Source organism: Desmodus rotundus, chromosome 11 (genome assembly GCF_022682495.2).
Source record: "Desmodus rotundus isolate HL8 chromosome 11, HLdesRot8A.1, whole genome shotgun sequence".
NCBI lineage: Eukaryota > Metazoa > Chordata > Mammalia > Chiroptera > Phyllostomidae > Desmodus > Desmodus rotundus.
In genome coordinates, this window is record NC_071397.1 from 63,304,463 (window position 1) to 63,325,096 (window position 20,634).

At 41.8% G+C, this 20,634-nt stretch overlaps 1 protein-coding gene across 1 annotated transcript in view; it reads left to right on the forward strand.

Annotated features, from left to right (window-relative positions):
- The first annotated feature begins 258 nt into the window (after window positions 1-258).
- SLC16A10 (solute carrier family 16 member 10) overlaps window positions 259-20,634 on the forward strand; it is a 99,310-nt gene continuing 78,934 nt past the window's right edge. The window contains exon 1 of the mRNA XM_053913942.1: window positions 259-861. Coding sequence (XP_053769917.1) covers window positions 528-861 — 334 coding nt within the window. The 5' untranslated portion in view covers window positions 259-527. The remainder of the gene's footprint in view (window positions 862-20,634) is intronic.

Sequence of the window (20,634 nt, forward strand, 5' to 3'; positions counted from 1 at the left end):
CTAAGGATCCCACCCTGCTGCCCTGTGGACCCTCCGGCCTGCACCTAGAAGACGCGCCCCTTCCGTTAACACTGAGGCCGGGTGACCTACACTTCTGTGACCCCGCACCTGGATCCGCGCTCCTCGCAGGGGAGGGGGAAGGCGCTGGGCCCCGCCTCCGCTCCCCGAGGCCCAATCGCGTGGACACCTGGGGCCCGTCCCGCTGACGGCCACGCCCCCAGCCGGCGGGGTGGGGGGCGTCTTTAAGAGCCGGTGACTGGGCCGCGTGGGGGTGCGGGGCCGTGGACTGGGATTTCGAGTCCCGGACCCTGAGGCTTCTCCACGCAGCCGCCTTTCTCCAGGCAGCCCCTGCGCCTGGCGGCGCCCCCCAGCTGCGGCTCCACTGCTCCCGCTTCGGCCTCGCTAGGTCGCCCTCCGGGCTCCGGGCTCCGGGCTCCGGGCTCCGGGCTCGGGCAGCTCCTCGGGGAGCCCGCAGGGAACTCCCGCCCCTCGCGCTCCCGCGGCGCCCAACGGGGTCCGCTGGGGCCATGGTGCCCTCCCCCGCGGAGCCCGTCTCCGAGCCGGGGACGAGCGAGACGGAGTCGCTCGGCCCCGCGCCCGTGGGGGCTGCCCCGCTGCCCGGCCCGGGACCCTCAGACGGTCCGGAGGCGGCCGCCGAGAACGTAGAGGTGGAGTTGGCGGGGCCGGCGGGCGCCGAGCCCCCTCAGCCTCCCGAGGGCGGCTGGGGCTGGCTGGTGATGCTGGCGGCCATGTGGTGCAACGGGTCGGTGTTCGGCATCCAGAACGCCTGCGGGGTGCTCTTCGTGTCTATGCTGGATACCTTCGGGTCCAAGGACGATGACCAGATGGTGTTTAAGACAGGTGAGGCGCAACGCCCGCCGCGGCCGGCCCGGGGGGCAGGCGTGCCTCCCCGCCACGCACGCGTTCCGCGTGCCAAGTGTGGGTCCACGCCCGTGTGGTGCACCTCGGAGGGTCCCTGTGTGCTTAGGTGAATGGGCGCCTCTCTTGTGGGCGGGGGTCGCCCTCTGCTGAAGCACAGGAGGCACAGGAGGCAGCCAGATTAGGGATTGGGAAGAGGGAAGGTGAGGGGTTACTTTTTCCTGTCGTGTTGTCATGCTTAACGATTTACCAAACTAGATAAAAAGGTGAAACTCAACATGGGGGTGGGGGTTGTAGAGCGTTATTATGGGATCTAATGATTGATTAGGCAAAAAACAAGTCCAAGACCTTCTCTATAACTCTTTCACGTACATGATTCGTTTTATCCTGCAAGGCGGCGTTGTCAAGCCCATTTAGGTCAGCAAACTGGCGCTTGGTGAAATCAAGTGTCTTGGTGAGTAGCAGAATGGAGATAGAGCACACGTCTTATGCCTTAAAGGGCCAGGTGATTTCCATTACTAAATCAGACTCCCTTCCTGCCACTTAGGGAACTTGATATGATAATAGTCTTTTTTTAACTTTAATTAAAAAATTATTTTTCGAGTGAATGTTCCTTGGGTCTTTAGTGCACATATAATGAATATGTAAGATTGCTATAACAAATTCTAAGGCAGAGGTAATGTTGAGAGTTTTAAAACCTTATGAATATCAATAGTATTACATGTATCATTCTGCAGTTTGCTTTCTTTTACTGTGTTATGTCTGCAATTTATCCATATAATACCTCAATTTGAGCTGGCAGCCTACATTTTTTAACTCATAGTTTTCCATTATATGCCATATTATATTTTTTATGCAGTGTCCCTTTAATAGACATTTAGATTATTTCCAAACTTACTATAAATGATGCTGCAATGAATATTCTTGTGTGTACACTGTCTCCTTGGGCATGTGTTAAATAAGGTACCATGTTTACCCTGGAATTTCTGTTCCATACATAGCTCTTGAAGCTGCTGTGTTATGCAGGTCCCAGGGCTAGGTACAAAAGTGTTAAAAATGTAATATCATATACTTACTTTGTAAGGAAGGCTACCACTAAAAAGTTTAGCAGGATGTATATGCATGTGTAATAGTAAACACATAATTTTGTGTCTTTTCTATGTGAGTATCAGGTATCTGGGGGGGAAAAGCTCAAGGAGGCTGAACTGGCTGTGTTACCATTTTAGGACTAGTTCCTTCAGCATTTAGCATATTCTTGCTTGGGATTACAGATTTTTAATGCAGTCAAAACAACAAGACAACAGCCTTTCATGTACTACTGTTTTTGCAAACTCAGGTAAGTTAATTCATTGGTGTCTGTGGCCCTTCCTTCCTTCCTTCCTCCCTTCCTTCCTCCCTCCTTACCTCCTTCCCTCCTCCCTCTGGGAGAAAGACCATAGCTTTGCTGGAGATCAGAGTTTTGCAGTGTTGAAGCCTCTACCTACCAAGTTCCTATTGGCCACAATATCCCATTACTGGATAGCTGAAAGTGAGGGAGGGGGACAGGACTTGCTCTCTTGACCTTTTTGAAACTCCGTATTTTCAGTTTTCATGAATATCTTCCTCCATTTACTCAGTTAACTCCTTGACAGCTTTGTCATGTCTGAGGATGTGTGTGTGTCATATAAACAATTACACAGGCATGCCAGTTAGATACTGAAGATCCTGGGGCTTATCTGCGTGACCGCCGTGTTCGGTCGTGCCCGTGCACAGAGTGCCTGCTTCGGGATAGGTGGAGACAGAAAACCAGCCCGTGCTCTGGGTGGCCTTTATCTAATTTCTGCAGAGGGGCCTTATGCATTTGTGATGGCTCTCTGTAATAGCAGCTTGATTGAGTGTTGGCCTTTTTTGGATGCTGTGTAACACTTGTACAACAGATGCATTTTCAGATAGGAGGGGGAAACATATTTAACCTTATCTGTGAAAAAGGGCGACAAGATAGTTATTGAGCCACTTAATGTTGAGTTACCCCTCTCCCCTCCCCAACAGGTGTCTCTTAGAGTCCATCATCTATAAAAGGCACTGAAGTATTTGAGAATAATTGCTTTGAGGTTTGGCTTTTCCACTAATGCGGAGTCATCTGTGATGGAACATATGCAAGCTTAAGTACAACGCAAAAAATATCTAGGCCTATTCAGAGCTTTTATTTTTAAAAGTTTTGGTTCATATCTGATTCATGATTGATAATCTCAGCATTCAAGGGCAGTTAATAGTCTCCATGTTTTCCTTAGCTGTTTCATAGTGAATAGTCCAAGGATACCCTGGGAGGCTGTGGTAAAATGGGAACTCAGGTTTTCAACTGATGGTTCATATTTCTTGAGAACTTCCTGTTTGCCAGCCCAGTGCTAAGCACTTCGCATGCATTCCTATGTAAACCTTCCTGCAGCCCCATGGGGTTTTACTTGATATCTTTCTCTTCAGACGTGGAAACTCAGGCTTGCAGACTTTAAGTTAAGCAGTGGAGCCAGGATTCAAATTCAGATTTATCTGATTCCAGAAGCTGGGTTTTTAACAATTGATCATATTGCATTGGCTAGATAATATTCTGCTAATCCAATGTTCTTTATGTTTTTGATTAATTTAAGCATTAGCAATTGACTACTATACCAGGAATTCTGGTGTTAGAAAAGAAATCTGAAAGATCAGGGTCCCTGTTTCTTCCCCCCCCCCCCAAAAAAAAAGCAAACAAAAAACACCCTTTATTTAAATCCAGTGGGAAAATAAACTATAAAAATAGCCACGTTTGCAAAGTCACAGCCTTGTTAAGTGACAGGCCATAGACATGGCACAGGGCTCATCAGTTCCAAATCCCCTCATCTGTGCTGGAGCAGCTGGTTCAGCAGAGGTTCAGTTGGGTCATACTTGGTTTCCTGATTCTTAAGATGTGGTCAAATAATTCAGCGCCAGGCAAACACAAAATGACCCTTCTCATACCATGAAGGATTGATTCTGTGTTTTGTTTAGTTTTGTACTCCTGACCCTAACCTATCCCTGAAGTATCCTGGGTTCTGGAATTTGTGAGATTCTTCTAGTTCTTCTGGATACGCAAAGGAAATCTGAAAGATCAGAGTCCCTGTTTCTTGATCGTACTTAGCTGTCAATAAACAATTGCCAATTGTTAATGTCTTATGGAAATAGATCTTTGAAGTATGGAGAAACAAGATCACAAATAAAAGTCTAGGGTTTCCTTGAAGACCCACGCTCCTCTAGTCTGACTCATAGCAGGACGGTGTTTCCAGGAAGAGCTGAAGAGTGGCCTTTCTCAGGCTTATTTCTCCGTTTCACGGCTCTCTTAACTCTTAGGTAACTGATAGTCCACCCCAAATTTCTTACGAAAAGGCCTGAAGACATTCATGCACACTAAGATTTAAGTGAGTTTACACGTCCTCATGTTACTCCTCATCCATCCTCCAAGTGTCATTCATTACCAAGTATCTGACACCCTCCGTGCAGGCCGCTGGAGTTGGGAACTGAGAGAGACAGCTGTTTCCCAGGGAGCTTGAGATCTGCTTTGGGACACAAACAAGTAAAAAGACGGATAAAATACTTTCCTGAGGCACTTGCAATATACCAGGACCCAATTTATTTTAAAAGGCTGAAATTCCAGAGATTGGTGGGGGCTGGAAAAGGCATTTAATGGCCTCTTTCTATAGGGTAATGAATCTCACTGTGTGAAATTAAGACTTTGGAAAGGGAATCAGACTGAACTACAAGTTAGGCAGTAGAAGCCATGAAAAATGTTGAGGGCATCCCAGCCCCATTGTGGTAACGCGGCTGGCAGTGGCGGAGTGCTCGGAGGTACACCTTGCCATATGATGCTGGGTCAGTTGTGTCTGTGGAGGGAGCAAGCTGAGCTTGAGTTGTCTCTTTACCGTTAAGTATTTACTTGTTCATATGTGCATGCTTCTTGCCTGTGTGGTGGGGAATCAGACAATTTTGGGAAAATTAAAACAGAGACTACAATGAACTGGAACGTTGTTTCCCCTTAGAAATTGCAACTTAGCTAGATATTCAAGAACTCATTTTTAGTTCCTTCATGGAGCTGATAAATAGTGCAGGGTTTTTCATTTTCCTGATGCAGTGCCCTGAACACTCTCTGGGATTTTACTAGGGTATTAATTCAGTTTACTTGTCTGCTTTCTTCCTGCAGAAAGAAAAATGTTTTAATGGTATATGGACTTAAAAAACATACCTATTTAAAACAAATATGTTTTCAGTATCAGTATTTAGGGTAGTTAATGATATCCTTTTGAAGAAATTATGTCTTTGTGGTCCAGAGGCTTGGTCAAGAAGACCCTGCTTCTTTCTTTTGTAACTCCCCAAATGTGTTCTTTAATAGCCTTTCTTTCTTTCTTTCTTTCCTTTCTTTTCTTTCTTTTCTTTCATTTATTTTATTTTTAGAGACAGGAAGGGAGGGAGAAAGAGAAGGAGAGAAACATCAATGCGTGGTTGCCTCTCGTGTCCTGGCCCCGGCCCCCCCACCCCCATGCCGGGCACTTGGCCTGCAAACCAGGCATGTGCCCCGACTGTGAATTGAACCAACAACCCTTTGGTTCAAAGGCCGGCACTCAGTCCACTGAGCCACACCAGCAAGGTAATTGACTACCTTTAAATTAGAGGTCTGTGGTTAAATAAGTTTGAGAAACAAAGCACATTATCCTCCTCTTGCATATTTATAGTAGAAAACAAGGTATTAAAAAATTCAATAGTTATAAAGAGAGGTGGACTGACTGTCAAAAAGGTTTCAAAAGGGAGACTTTTTGGCAACAGTCTTTGAAGGAACTGTTTTCCCTTTGTGGAGGTAGATTGCTCTTTAAAATGGTTGTAACCACAAAGTAGGATTTTCAGTTGCACTTAACTGGTGAATGCATCTCGAAACACCTCTCAATATAGTCTCACTAGTACCTCTGAAATTTCAAGTCAGTTAGTGCTTCCTGAAAGTAAAAAAAAAAAGTTTTCACATTTACAGTTACGCTGATACCTACATATGGCAGCTGTGTGCTACACTTAAACTTACAGGAGGTTTTGCCTACAGTTCAGAACTGAACTGTCTGGCCTTTAAGCTGAGGGGTTTTTTTGGTGGGGAGGGGAAAAAGCTGCTTGTAATCTAATAATTTCTGTACCGGAGCAAAGTGTTTTTAGTAACGGTGCTTTGTACAGTGGATGAGTGATCTGGGTCTTGGTTCTAAATGTCTTTCACTATAAATACCTAACTGGTATTTTGCACTGAGAGGTTCAAAAACTAAGAGAACTTGCTTATGGCAGCTGTTTTACTTGCATTTCCTTTATTCTTCCCATCTTAAAACACCCAACCTTTTATGCCATGTGAATTCATCTAAACTGCCTGCTAAAAGAAGTCATTAGACCACAAAAATTATTCCAGGACTTTGGAATAATAAAGGAATGAGTACAGTGTGAGCATTTCATATTCCATTTCTAAAATGTTTCTGATTTCAGAGCAAGACTGAACAGTGCGAATAGTGTATACTGAATTCTAATTAAATACAGTCATATGAGTATTCCTGGGGTGTTTTTATCATGGGATTTTTGTCAATAAAATTAACCATCAGAAGAACCAAATCAAGCAAAAATAGAGGCATAACAGGATAATTATTGGAGAGATTTTGAGGTGTCATTTTATTTATTTATTTTAGCTTATTTTTTAATTGTATTTTTTTCATTACCACTTATCCCCCTTATACCTTCTTCTACCTTCTGAGGTGACTCTTAGACTAAATTATACTCTGTGCTCTTGATGTGATATGCTTATCTTTTTACACGGGCCCTTGTTGAGCCCATCTTGGATTTCCTTGAGGCTTAGTCCCAGGCCACGTAGTTTCATTTTTCCTGCCTTCCTTGGTGTCTCATATGCCCCATGGCTCCAGCCACTATCTTAGGTCGTTTCCAAATATTTTCTCTGTGTTCAAAACCCGTATCTGCTGTTTCTGGACAGTTTCATTTGGATATACAGGTACATCATACTCGACTAAAATGAACACATTTTTAGCCACTCCATTTAATCTTCACCTACCACCCAAACAACAGCATTCCAAAAATAGACAACATTTCTTGTAAATTCTCTCAGTGTATGACACCTCTGGTTGCTTAAGTCAGAAACCTGGAATCCATCTTAATTTCTTATTTCTCCCCTTTCCTTAGATATTTTGTTAAATCAGACCAAGTGCTTTTAGAGTGTTTACCTCTGTAATGCCTCATAAACCAGTCCCTTCTTTTCCTCTAGTGCTGTGTCTTAATTCATGACCTTATTACTTTTGGCCTCATTTATTGTCATAGCCCTTTAACTTGTACACCTGAGTGATTATTCTAAAACATTGGACCATATAATTTTTCTGTTAAAAAAAGTCATCAGTGATACCCATTAGTTCTAGGACAATGCCAAACTCTACCAAAGGCCTTCAGCTCTGCCCTTGCCTGGCCCTCTAGCCTTGCCTTTCAACTCTCTCCCTTCTTGTTCTTTATGCTCCAGCCGAGCTGAAGGGCTCAGATTGTCCCAAGTTTGTCCTGCCGTCTTTGGCCTCTGTGCCTTTATCTGTGTCACTTCTGTCTTCAGTGGGTTTTCAGTCCTTGGGCAATTCTGATAAGACAGTTGGCCATTTTATTCCTTTTGTGACAACCCTGTGATATAACAATAATTTTATGCAATTTGGGATGTTTTGTTGCATTTTTAATGAACTTGGAATGTTTTAGGGGTAGTATGAATTCAAATGAGTTATGAATTAAGCTTAAAGTGGAAGACAAAGAACCAAACTTTAGCCTATTCTAATCTAACATTCTGTGAAAGGCACTTTTAAGATAATAAATATTTGTTTAAATGATAATTTGCATAGCCCTTACCATAAAGAAAGAGCTTTCATGTACATTAATTTTATATTGTATATTAATTGTATATCAATTTTATTTTTTAGAGTAGCCTCCTAGGATGTCATTACCTCCACTTGGAGATAAGAAAGTTGTGACATGCACAGTTTAGGGTTGGGCCACATATCAGTGTTTATGTACATTACGTTGAATTTAACAACATCTCTAGCTGGGTAAAAAATTATACTTATGTTAAAGTTGTCTTGAAATGTAGAACTCTGCCTCTTTTCCACTCAAAACTAGTCTACATACTTACCTATGCGTTCTCTAGAGCCTCACCAGAAATCCTGTGGCGCTGTTTTTGCCATAGAATACCGTGTAGAGTTATCACAACCCAACTGAGGATCTGACCCCATATTCAAATTAAAGACACGAACTTCAACGGAAACAAACTGAACCCCCACAGTACTGAACGGTCAGCTCACCACAGCTGTGAGCACACAGGAACCATGGGTGTTTTTAGTGGCAGTGACTCAGAAGGAGCAACTGCAGCATTCCTGGGGGACAGCCAGCCCTTCGCAGACCTGAGTGTCGGAGGAAAACGGTGCTTTCAGGTGTGCGTGCACCAAATGTGCATCTGCAATACCTTCTTGGCTAAAGTATCTGCATTAGCAACAGAAGTAATTTCCCACTCTGCATGTACCTAGACACTAGAACTTAAGAGCTGAGGGAACGACTTAGCTTACTGTCAAGTTGGAAGTCTTTTTTCCTTTCACCAATTTTTAATTATGGGGCTGCATATGAAACGCAGGTTCGAAATAATGCAAACAGACCAAAGCAGTGTTTCTAACCTCCTTTGTTCCCTCTTGATAAACGTAAAGATCTCATGGCCCCTGAAGTGCATACACACCTCCACGGCTAGTTTACCTTTTGAGTGAGGATCCCTAATATTCAGAAGATAAAGCCAAGTATTTGTCCACCAGCCAAGATTTTGTCACTTTATTTTTAGTTGTACTTTGCAGATAATTAGGATTCATTTTTGTTTTTTCAGTACAAAATTATAATAATGCATTTTTTAAAACCAAATGTGCCTCCCTGGAACTTCTCATATGCCCCTCTTAGTGAGGGGGGACTGTGCTGCCCCCTCCTCTCATCCCCCCCTTGAGAATCACAGACTAGAGTCTTAAGTTCAACTCAAGGTATGTTTTTCTGTAACTAGATAGCTCAGTGAAAGGCTCAGTCAGTGGTTAAATTACTGGATAAAAGTCAGGGAAAGGTGCGTTGCTCTGCAGTTCGTTTATTACCACCCCCCCCCTTTTTTTTTTTTGCTAAAAAGTACATTATATGAGTGGTGTTGTGCCCTGGCTGGTGTGTCTCAGAGGATTGGGCACCGGACGGTGAACCAAAGGGTCACCGGTTTGATTCCCAGTCAGGGCACATGCCTGGGTTGCCTGGATAACAGGCCAGGTCCCCAGCATGGGGCACGGGAGAGGCAACAACACATTGATATTTCTCTTTCTCCTTCCTTTCCCCTCTCTCTAAAATAAATAAATAAATAAAATCTTAAAAAGTAAAACTACAGAATTAAAAAAAAAAGTTGTGCTGTGTTCAAAAAGTCAAAATTAAAAAAAAAATTAAAAAAAAAACCCAAAAGGTCAAAATTTATTTTTATGACAAACTTAGACTGGATCCAAAACCAAATTCTGAGATTTTATAAAAATAGAAAACCACCATTCATTAAATGGAGATATTTATTGACTTTTCTGGGTACACAGGTATTGATACCAAATTCAGTGGGCTAGTCTGGTGATTGTTTTTAGTAATAAAAACCGTTTCATCTTGCTTTATTATCCTTTTTATTAGTTTTGACTTTGTGTTCCAATTTCAAATGACAATATCTCAAAGGCTTCACACTTGTCAACGGTTGTTTAAGCAACGACACTCCACAGACCTAACTGATGTTTTAGTGCAGATGGGGGCAGAAGGTTGCCATTGTTGTCCTATAGTAATAAACACTGACCTTGGGCAGCAACACCCCTAACTTTGTAGTTATCCCTGAGTGCCAGGTTTTGGGGTTTCTTACTGTTTGTTTATCTGTAGCTTCTAATTTTCTGTGTTGAACAAGTATTGCCTTTATAATAGTAAAAATTTTAATGTTTAGAACATTAGCCATCAGTGTTAGAAATACTAACTCATGACTGTAGTAGTAAACTTACCCTAAGAATAAGCCATGTTGTAGGAATAAATGATAGACATGTGAGTTGTAGGTGTACTAGTATGTTTGTCTCCTACTTGGAGAAAAATGTTGGTCATGGAGTAGACTGGAACTGGCAGAGAGACCTCGTTTTAAATAAGATCAGATTATTTGGCCACATTTTGTTTTCTGTTGGATCAAAACAGAGATGTGTAATGTCAGATGGACAATCGTTAAGAGCTAAATCGTGGTACCAGTCACACCTGGGCCCCAGCCAGGCACTGCACGTTAGATTCTTGTTGGTCTTTGGTGGGGAGCGTGGAGGGGGTAGAGAATAGGGAGGGTCAAAAGAGATAATAGACTCCTATTTGTGTTTGTATGCATAATTTTATAGGAAACATTAAATCTGGAGTTCGTAAATACTTTCTGACCTAAAGTCGTCTCATTTTGGTGGTTCTTATGTGTTTCTGACACACAAGCTAACTTGTATGGTGAGCAAAAGCAAATATACTATTTCCCTCACATGTTGCTGGCTAGCAGAAAAAAAATCTCACGGTCTTTGTCTGGATAAAAAAAATGGTTGTTTTAAATGTTCCTTTAAATCAAAAGATTTCAAGTAATGCTTTTAAATGACTTAAATCTTAGATCATTGTATTTAAGGGCCATCTGGAAGATTTTTTATAAAACCTGAGGGTTTGTCATTTCTTTCAATAAACTCGTGTCTGTAAATGATGACCATTTACAGATGACTGACCCTTTTCCAGAAATACTGTGAAATCCTCTATAGAAACCTACTTGAAACTAAGTAAAAAGCAATTGTGAAAATTTCAGTTTTATTGGTTTGGAATTTGTAAGGATTTGGAGAGGGATTTGTTTTATCTGCATTTATTTGTCTTTTTACACACTCCTACAGATGTAGCCAATTTTAGGAGCCTCCCTAAAGAATATGCTCCTTTCAAGTACTTTTTTTTTTTTTTACCAAAACCTAGGAATACCAAACTTTAACTCTTTTACTTTAAATTTACAAGTGATGCATATGCATGCGTACACACACACATGCACATACAGAGATGTGATCAGTACAGAGCCACAATCCCTTCTCTGAAACTCTTGGGACTATATATGTTTTGGGGTTCAGATTATTTTTGGATTTTGAAATAGTAATCAGGTATATACATACACCTATGTTTTTTAACAGTCCCCAAGGCAGTCTGAGGCAGCACTCTGCGGTTGAACACAGTGATACTTCTCCAACAAAATGTGTGGGTGTTCAGAGTGAGTGGGACGAACAGGGGTCATAAATGGCCTTGTGAGTTCAGATCATGTTTTCCTTCCAAGCGAATGTTGATGCCATCGTACAAAACACTTTGGTTTTGAGGTTTCATTTCAGAATTGTAAATAAGGAGTTGTGGATTTAAATTCAGTTATTTAATTTGTTTTCTGTTTCTCAGTGAACATTCTTTTAAGGCACATTTTTCTGTATCATATATAGTGTACCTACTTAGTGATTTCATTACGTGTGATATTCTACATTACTGGTTGGTTACTCTAGGTTATTCAACCAGGCCTCCTTTGCTGGTTGTGTTAATTGCAAATAGTGTTAGATGATGTAAGTAGCATATATGTATACATCTTTAAACGGATTGTTTTTTTCCCCTTTTGGATTGCTTCCTTCAGGTATATGTCCAGAAGTGAGATTACAGGTTCAAAGGGTATGAATACTTTATAACACTTGTTATACATTGCCAGCTTGTTCTTTTTTATTATTATTATTTTTTAAAGATCTTATTTATTTTTAGAGAGAAGGGAAGGGAAGGGAAGGAGAAAGTGAGGGAGATAAACATTTGTGTGTGAGAGATACATTTGTTCGTTGCCTCTCCCACACCCCCAATTGGGGATCCAGCCCAGGACCCAGTCATGTGCCCTGACTGGGAATTGAACCGGTGTCCCTTTGTTTCACAGGCTGGTGCTCAATCCACTGAGCCACACCAATTAGGGTGCCAGCTTGTTCTTTAAAGAACTTCAATCAGTTTTCTGTGCCCCAGAAAGATGCTGGCTTCCTGAAAACCCTACCAATGTTAGGTTTATTTTTTTATCAATTTGGTAAGTGCCAATGGTATTTTTAAAAAATGGTTTTAAATCAACTTTCATTGCTTTTAGGGCTATGCGTTTTCCCAGTTTTTGAAGCCTTTAAAAGCAGCAAATGCCTTGACAATTATATGTAATATCTGGAAATATAGAGGACACACACCAGTGAATATATTAGAGTAAAACTTCTTAGTCCTTAGATTCTCTCCCTTGACATACCTTGGTAGGTGGGATGCGCCCTTGTTCCCTTTCCTCTGTTCTCAGTGCAGGTGTTCATCAAGGCCTTTCTTGCGATCAGGAGTGGTATTGGAAATGAACCTTCTGGAGACTCAGCCATGAGTTGGTTCTTTGTGACTCTTCCAGGTGACATCTCACCCCAAGGAGGCTTGGTCTACAAGAGCACTCCTGTCTCGTTCCCTCTCTGTGCTGTTACCTTGCCTCATCCTCCTTGGACCTGGCTAATCCTGTTGAAAATAGCTTTAATTAATTAATCTGGGTGTATGTGTGTTTAAAATTATTTTTTGCTCTATTGATTTTTAAGAGATAAATCATTTAACTCACTGAATACAAACTGTACTAGGGACCATGCAAGAAACAAATAAGTTTGACTTAATTCCATATTCTTGAGAAGTTATGAAGGAAATATATAAACAACTCTAAAGCAACATGCTACCCATGGTAAGTGCAGTGTAAATAAGAGAGATTTTAGAGGAAGGCAAAGTGACTTCTGGCTGAGCTGACCAGGGAAGGCTTCATGGAGGCAGCTTCTGAGTTAGGCTTTAAAGGATTGGTAGACTATCCTCAGCAGATTTAGCAGAAAAAGGTATTCCATGTGAGGTTTCAGGGCCTGGGCAAGGGCTAGTAAAGTCGAATAATGAATGTTTTACTGTGCGTTACTATGTAGTTTATATTATCTTGTTTTATCTATTCAACGATCCTGTGATGTAACTGCTATTACGATCTTCATGTTGTAGATGGGCAACTGAGACGAGTGAGTAGCAGGGCTGGCTTTGCACTGGAGTCTCTGGCATCGGGAGCCAGGCTCTTTATACTAGACCACACACTGGACTGATTAAAAGAATGACAAGGAGTACGGTTTAGCTAGAGCCCAGAATGTATAAAGTTATAGCAGGTAAGTCTGGATGAGGATGGTCGAGCTGGGGAATGGAAGGTTTGAATGCTGAGTTAAGCAGTTTGGGCATTATTTAACAGACAGGCAATGGGGAGATAATGAGGGTTTCTGAAGTGTGCCTTAAAAAGACACGAGTGGGTTGCAAAAGGAAAGAAATAAGAGGAGATTTGAGGTGCAGGAGAAGTAGGAAGGAAGGGACAGATGTGAGACATTTCATAGGATGGACCGAAGGAATTCTGGCAAATGATGGTTCTGGACAGGGACCTGGAAACAGGTGGTGCTTGTGTTGGAGACTGCGACTGAACAAACTTGGAACTGGGAGGCCTCACCTTTTCATTTTGTACCGCGCCCTACAGATCACGTAGACAGTGATGGGTGGTGCCATTGATAGAACCCAGGGCCCTGGAGCGGAGGAGTTGACAAAGAAAGGCTGACTCAACGTTGGACATAAGACTGTTAAATGCCAAAAGAACATCAGGGATGATGTCAAGCAGATAACTGGAAATGTAAACTTGGAGCCTTGGAGTGAAGCTGAGCCTAGAGGTGGAGCTTTGGAAAGCCCACATGTCTCTAAGAAGAACATGATGTAACAGTAGAAAGCAGAAATTCTGTCTCAGGCAGACCTGGGGACTGCTTCTAGGTCATTTAGTTAGCTTCCACTGAAATCATCTTGTTTAAAAGTAACAAAACTTTATTTTTTAAGAAGTCTTTCCAGCATTTAGATTTCTCTAATTCAGATTTGCAACTTTCCAAAGGAGGGATTGTATTTTTACTATCATTGTCCTAAGTAGTTCCAAAACTTAGTCCTAGACTTAGTCATTTTTTAAAAAATATACTTTATTGATTATGCTATTACAGTTGTCGCATTTCCCCCCCTTCACTCCCCTCCATCCTGCACACCCCCTCCCTCCCACATTACCCCGCTATAGTTCATGTCCATGGGTCATACTTATAAGTTCTTTGGCTTCTAAATTTCCTACACTATTCGTACCCTCCCCCTGTCTATTTTCCACCTATCATTTATGCTACTTATTCTCTGTACCTTTCCCCCCCTCCCCCTCCCAATCCCCTATTGATAACCCTCCATGTGAGCTCCATTTCTGTGGTTCCATTCCTGTTCTAGTTGTTTGCTTAGTTTGCTTTTGTTTTTGTTTTAGGTGTGGTTGTTAAGAACTGTGAGTTTGCTGTCATTCTTACTGTTCATATTTTTTATCTTCTTTTTCTTAGATAAGTTCCTTTAATATTTCATATAATAAGGGCTTGGTGATGATGAACTCCTTGAACTTGACCTTATCTGAGAAGCACTTTATCTTCCCTTCCATTCTAAATGATAGCTTTGCTGGATACAGTAATCTTGGATGTATGTCCTTGCCTTTTATGACCTGGAATACTTCTTTCCAGCCCCTTCTTGCTTGTAAAGTCTCTTTTGAGAAATCAGCTGACAGTCTTTGGGAACTCCTTTGTAGGTAACTGTGTCCTTTTCTCTTGCTGCTTCTAAGATTCTCTCCTTCTGTTTCATGTTGGCTAATGTAATTATGATGTGCCTTGGTGTGTTCGTCCTTGGGTCCAGCTTCTTTGGGACTCTCTGAGCTTCCTGGATTTCCTGGAAGTCTATTTCCTTTGCCAGATTAGGGAAGTTCTCCTTCATTATTTGTTCAAATAAGTTTTCAATTTTTTTGTTCTTCCTCTTCTCCTTCTGGTACCCCTATAATTCAGATGTTGGAATGTTTCAAGATGTCCTTGAGGTTCCTAAGCCTCTCCTCGTTTTTTTGAATTCTCGTTTCTTCATTCTTTTCTGGTTGGATGTTTCTTTCTTCCTTCTGGTCCACACCGTTGATTTGAGTTCCAGTTTCCTTCCCATCACTATTGGTTCTGTGTACATTTTCTTTTGTTTCTCTTAGCATAGCCTTCTATTTCTTGGTCACAAATTAGATGAATCTTTTCATCTAATTTGTGACCAAATTCAACCAATTCTGTGAGCTTCCTGATTACCAGTGTTTCGAACTGTGCATCTGATAGGTTGACTATCTCTTCGTGGCTTACTTGTATTTTTTCTGGAGCTTTGAACTGTTCTTTCATTTGGGCTATTTTTTTTTTTTTTTTTGTCTCGGTGCACCTGTTACATAAAGGGGCGGAGCCTTAGGTGTTCACAGGGGTGGGGTAACGCTGGTTGCTGCGCTGTGACACTGTATGTGGGGGAGGGGCCAAGAGGGAGCGATGGCACCTGCTCCACTCTGCCGGATTTCAGTCACTGCCTCCACTACCCACAAGCAAAGTGGGCCCTTTTGGGGCTGCTTCCTGACTGGGTGGGTTTGTGCACACTCTAGGCCCCTGTGGGTCTCCCCAGCAAACTCTCCTGTGAGGCTGAGAGTTTCTCCTGCTGTCACCTCAACCCCCATGGGTGTTTTCAATCAGAGGTTTGAGGCTTTATTTCCCCACGCTGGAGCCCTGGGTTGCAGGGTCTGTGGCCTGTTCCACCAGCTGCTGCTTCGCTGGCCAGCTGCAGCTTTGCCTGCCCCGCTCCACAATCCGCCACCTTGCTGGGTCCGCCAGTCTCCACCTTGCTGTGAGTCCTCTCTGCCTGGCTGCCCATCTCTGCCCCTCCTACCAGTCTGGATGAATGGTTCTCCTTTATCTCCTTGGTTGTCAGACTTCCACACAGTTCGATTTTCCGTCAGTTCTGGTTGTTTTTTGTTTTTAAATTGTTGTTGTCCTTCTTTTGGCTGTGCAAGGAGGCACAGTGTGTCTACTTATGCCTCCATCTTGGCCGGAAGTCCCTAGACTTAGTCATTTTTACCTCCTTAATTTAACAGGACCTCTGAGACTATTGGCATTTACGGTTTCTCTCATTCATGATGTAATTAAGTCTTATTTTCAAGATGTTGTAGGCCAAGAGACAATGGCAATAGCTTAGAAGTGTTTCAGTTAGCCCTTGCTGGTGTGGCTTGGTGGATTGAGTGCTGGCCTATGAACCAAAGGGTTGCCAGTTCGACTCCCAGTCAGGTCACAGGCTTAGATTATGGGCCAGGTCCCTTGTGGACGAGGCACAAGAGGCAACCACACATTGACGTTTCTCTCCTTCTCTTTCTCCCTCCCTTCTCTCTCTCTGAAAATAAATAAATTTTTTTAAAAAGCTAAAAAAAAAGTGTTTCAATTAATTCATATATTTCTAATTTAAAGGTATTGACAGTGGTGGCAAACTTGTTCAACAGGCAGGCGGTGTTATGTTGTAGATCAGCCTTCACAGCGTTTAGTAACTGACTCAGCTACTTCATTCACCATGCAAAATGAAAACAGCTCACTTCAGTATAGGCTCATTCTTTTAAAAATTGCCCAGGAAAACTACTAGAAAACTAAAATAAATGAACTTCAGTTCTCTCTTGACTAGGACCAGGGTGGAACATCGTGCCCTTTGTTAAGAGACATGACTTGCCGTGTTGCACTCTCACGTTAGCCATCTGAGGCTCGGCAGGTGGAGGAGGAAGCTGTCCGTCTTGTGTTTGCTGGCCGGTAATGGTGTAAGTTGCAGTTCGGATAATAACCAGTTACCTGGCTACACACAGTTGTGTTTTGCCTTAATTTCCTGTCACACAGCGTAGCTGTGAGACTGAAGATAATAGAATGTCTAAGTGCTTGGATGTATGAGGCACAACAGACGTGTTATGAGCCGGCTGGCACCGCATCCCCTTGTGGGCGTGCGTATTGACTCATGGGCGCTGCTGTAATCTCTCAGAACTTGGGTCCTGAATTGCTCTCTTGTGACCAAAGCCCAGCGAAAGGTGCTGGACGTGCAGTGACCCTGGAGGAAGAACCAGTGAAAGCAGGGGGAGGATGAAAAGGGAATTGATAGTTGTGCAAGAAGAGGGTGTCTGCCTTATTTTGTAAGCCAGGACACCCTTACCCTTCCAGCAACTGTTTCATTTTTAATATCATTTGGCTTCATTTACAAGGTCTGTATTAGAGCCAGTGCCAAGGTGTAAGGCAGTACTTTTGACCACCTCTGCTGTGGTGCTGGCTGGGATGGACTGGCTTGCTGACAAGTAAATTTGATATCTAATAATTATGGGGAGAGGAGGAAGAGGGAAATTTAGCTAAAACATTTTCTTTCTCGGAGTTTGAGTAACAGAAGCCACATAGTCTTTTAAATCCCTGCCAACACACCGGACAGAAAGAAGTCAGGAATCACAAAAGAGCTCTGCGTGTTTTTTGGGTCTTCACTTCAAAGCACACTGTTTTCTATAACTTAGAGTTCATTTGTTGTGTATATGCTATAATTAATTTTGTGTATGTGGTAGTTTTTTATAACTTTGATTAGGAAACAAATAATAAGCCACTTAAATTAAAAAGCAGGCTATTAATTCTTTTTTTGAAAAAAAATTAGGTAAAAGTAATGCTTAATCCAGTTAACCTGTCCTCTAATTCATCATAACGACTTTGGTTGTCTGGTAGCAACCGAGAATGGGCTATGGAAAAACGTCAGGGCAATGCAATCTCTATTATTTATGGTCACTTAAGAGGATCATCATTGGTCACTAATCTTTGGATAATTACTCTATTTAGTTGGAAATTATCCTCAGTTTTTTGGAAAGCAAGTCAGTGCGTTAGTAGACCTGTCAAAATTGATCAGCTTTTTTAAGCCTAATAATAAGCGAATGGAAGCTAGTTGCCTTCAGCCTTATCTTCCCTGTATTGTAGCACAATCATTTTATAACTCTGGAAACTGTATACGAACAACAGGGAAAATACATTAATACCCTGTCTTGTGGTTTTCAGGTAGGCATTCATAGTCTTACCTCAGCTGAGGAGTAAAAAAAACTGCATTAACCACAGGTAAAGGCTTGTGACTTGAGTATGTGTTTTGGTTACTAAAATTAGATAAGTTAATAACATTATAAAATTTGTTTGAATGTAGATTGTTTAAGAAGTGAGTCTTAGGAACAGCAATTTCATTGATTTATGCATTAAATAAATATTTTGAAGGAGTCAACATTATGTAAGTGCTGTATTTATTAGGTGCTAGGTGTGGGAGTGGTATTAAAGAAAAGTATATATTTCAATCCCAAAGGAATAAAAAAAAAGACAAAGTCCTTGCTGTGTTTTCCTCGTGGGTATAGTATCTCAAAGGCAGACCAGTGTTCATCTTTTGGAGTTTGAGGTCTTCACTAGGTTCCCAAAGCACCTTTGTCTTTGAGAGCAAGTGAGATTGCTATGCATTTGGAATCAGAGACATGCAGCTTATTTATCACAAAGTATTGATATCTCAATAATAACAGAATTCACATGCTTATGTAGGAAATAAAACAGAATTCTGCTATGTATTGTTTTCATTCAGTTGAGTGGGATTTGTGTCATAATACCGTATATGGGATTGAATTACCATAGAACTAAAGTATAAATTAGGGCATTTAGAAAACAAAGGCAGATTTAGAAATCTTGACTAGGATCCATTTTAAAAGACTCACTTTAATTAATTTTTAAAAGTTAATTTTATTGAGGGGTAATTACATATGATAAAATTCACCAATTTAAGTGTACAGTTTGATGAGTTCTGACAAACGTGTAGTCACGTACCCAACATCACAGCGACGGCACCGAGCCTCTTCACCGTCCCAGTGCATTCCCGCGTGGCCCTTTGCGGTCAGCTTCTGCTGGACCTCAACCACTGGCAACTACTGACGTGCTTTCTGCCACTACTGTTTTTCTTTTTCTAAAATTTTCTGTCAGTGGAATAATACGGTACGTTTTCTTTTGTATCTGGTTTTTCACTCAGCGTGATGCTTTTGGGATTCATCCGTGTTTTTGCATGTATTGGTAGTTTATTCCTTTTTCTTGCTAAGTAGCATTCTGTTGTATGTGGTGGTAGTATTCTAAGTAGTCTTGTGAAAAATGGTATTCACAATTTTTTATCCATTCGTATGTTGGACATTTGGCTTGTTTTTGGTTTTTGCCTTTTGTGAATATTGCTGCTATAAACATTGTGCGCAAGTCTTTGTGGGGACACATGTTTTAATTTCTCTTGTGCACTTTGTTATTATTAATTTTATTCTGTATGCTTAGCTTTATTTTTAATTTCACAAGAGGATCATGTATGCATTTGAGGTTAAGGGAAATTGTGACTGAATGAGGAGGTGAAATAGTGGCAGTGGGAGGACAGGCTGTCACTTGGGTGAATGGCAGCACTGGAAATCACGCCAGTCAGATATGGTTGAGATTTCCTGTTTTAAAAAAAGACTGACAAAGCCCTGGCTGGGTAGTTCAGTTGGTTAGAGCATCATCCTAATGTGCTGAAGTTGCTGGTTTGATCCTAGGACACACAGAAGAATCAACCAATGGATACATAAACAGGTCGGTGGGAAATCTCTGATGACTTCTGCATGGTATACCCTTTGGCCGTGGTTGGCAGGGTGTGGGGCCTGATTATAGCCTGGAGCAGTGAAAGGGCAGTAGAGATGGGGGTGCCATCAAGGGGAGAAATAAGTTGGTAGCTAGAGGAAGACTGGGGCCAAGGGAGGGTAATAATTTAATTTGTTAAAAGTGGTAGCCGTTTCAGGAGGAGACTGTAGAGAGGGAGAAGGGGAAGTTACCAAGTGGAGCAGGTCAGACATGAGGGAATCCAGCGCACAGCCAGTGGAGGTGGGGTTTGCCAGAGGTGTCACCTCTTTAGGACCTAGAGAAGTAAGAACCAGAGCAAGTGGGGGTAGGGTTGGGATGATCTGCAGGCTGAGGGGCCTTTGTTTTCTCTTTGTTAAGTATGGTGTGTGGGGACGAGTAGCAGATTTGAAGAGAGGGACAAAGGTTTGGGAGCTGATTAGTGATAAAGAAAAGGATTGATAGCAAGCAGTTCTGAGAACTCCAACAAGATCAGAAACCATGAATTTGTAGTAAAGTCAGTTTCTAGATTGTGACTTTTTTTCCTCTCAACTGTGCTCTGCAGCCTGATACGTGAACAGGGAAGGTAAACTGAACAATTGATGTAAGGCCAGAAGAGTATCGAAGCAAAGTAATTTCATTCTTTCTGTCTGTTTTCAGCTGTTTTTTTTTTTTTTTTCCTGGCTTCCTCTTTACCTTTTAATACACCATCTGAGACTTGGAAGTGCTGATGTGTTTTAATTCTTTGGTGAAATTGATTAAACACTTAACAACCAAATGCGATTTTTTGCATTTTTTTAAAATAGTGTAACATAAAAATGTATTTAACATAAAATCTACCATTGTCACCATTTTTAAGTGTACACTTCGGTGGCATTAATTGCCACATTTACAATGTTGAGTGCCCATCACCACTATACTACAATTTTAATTTGAAGCATGACTTTGTCATCTCTTTTCCTCCCTTTGTGTCACTCCCGATCTATAAATTCAACACAGTCCCTTCCTGGATTCAGTATTTATATTGCTGAAATTGAGGTACTGATAACAGCATGTACAGAGCTTAACTTCGGCAGGCGCTGTGCAAGGCACAGTGGTAGCATTAGCTCTCTCA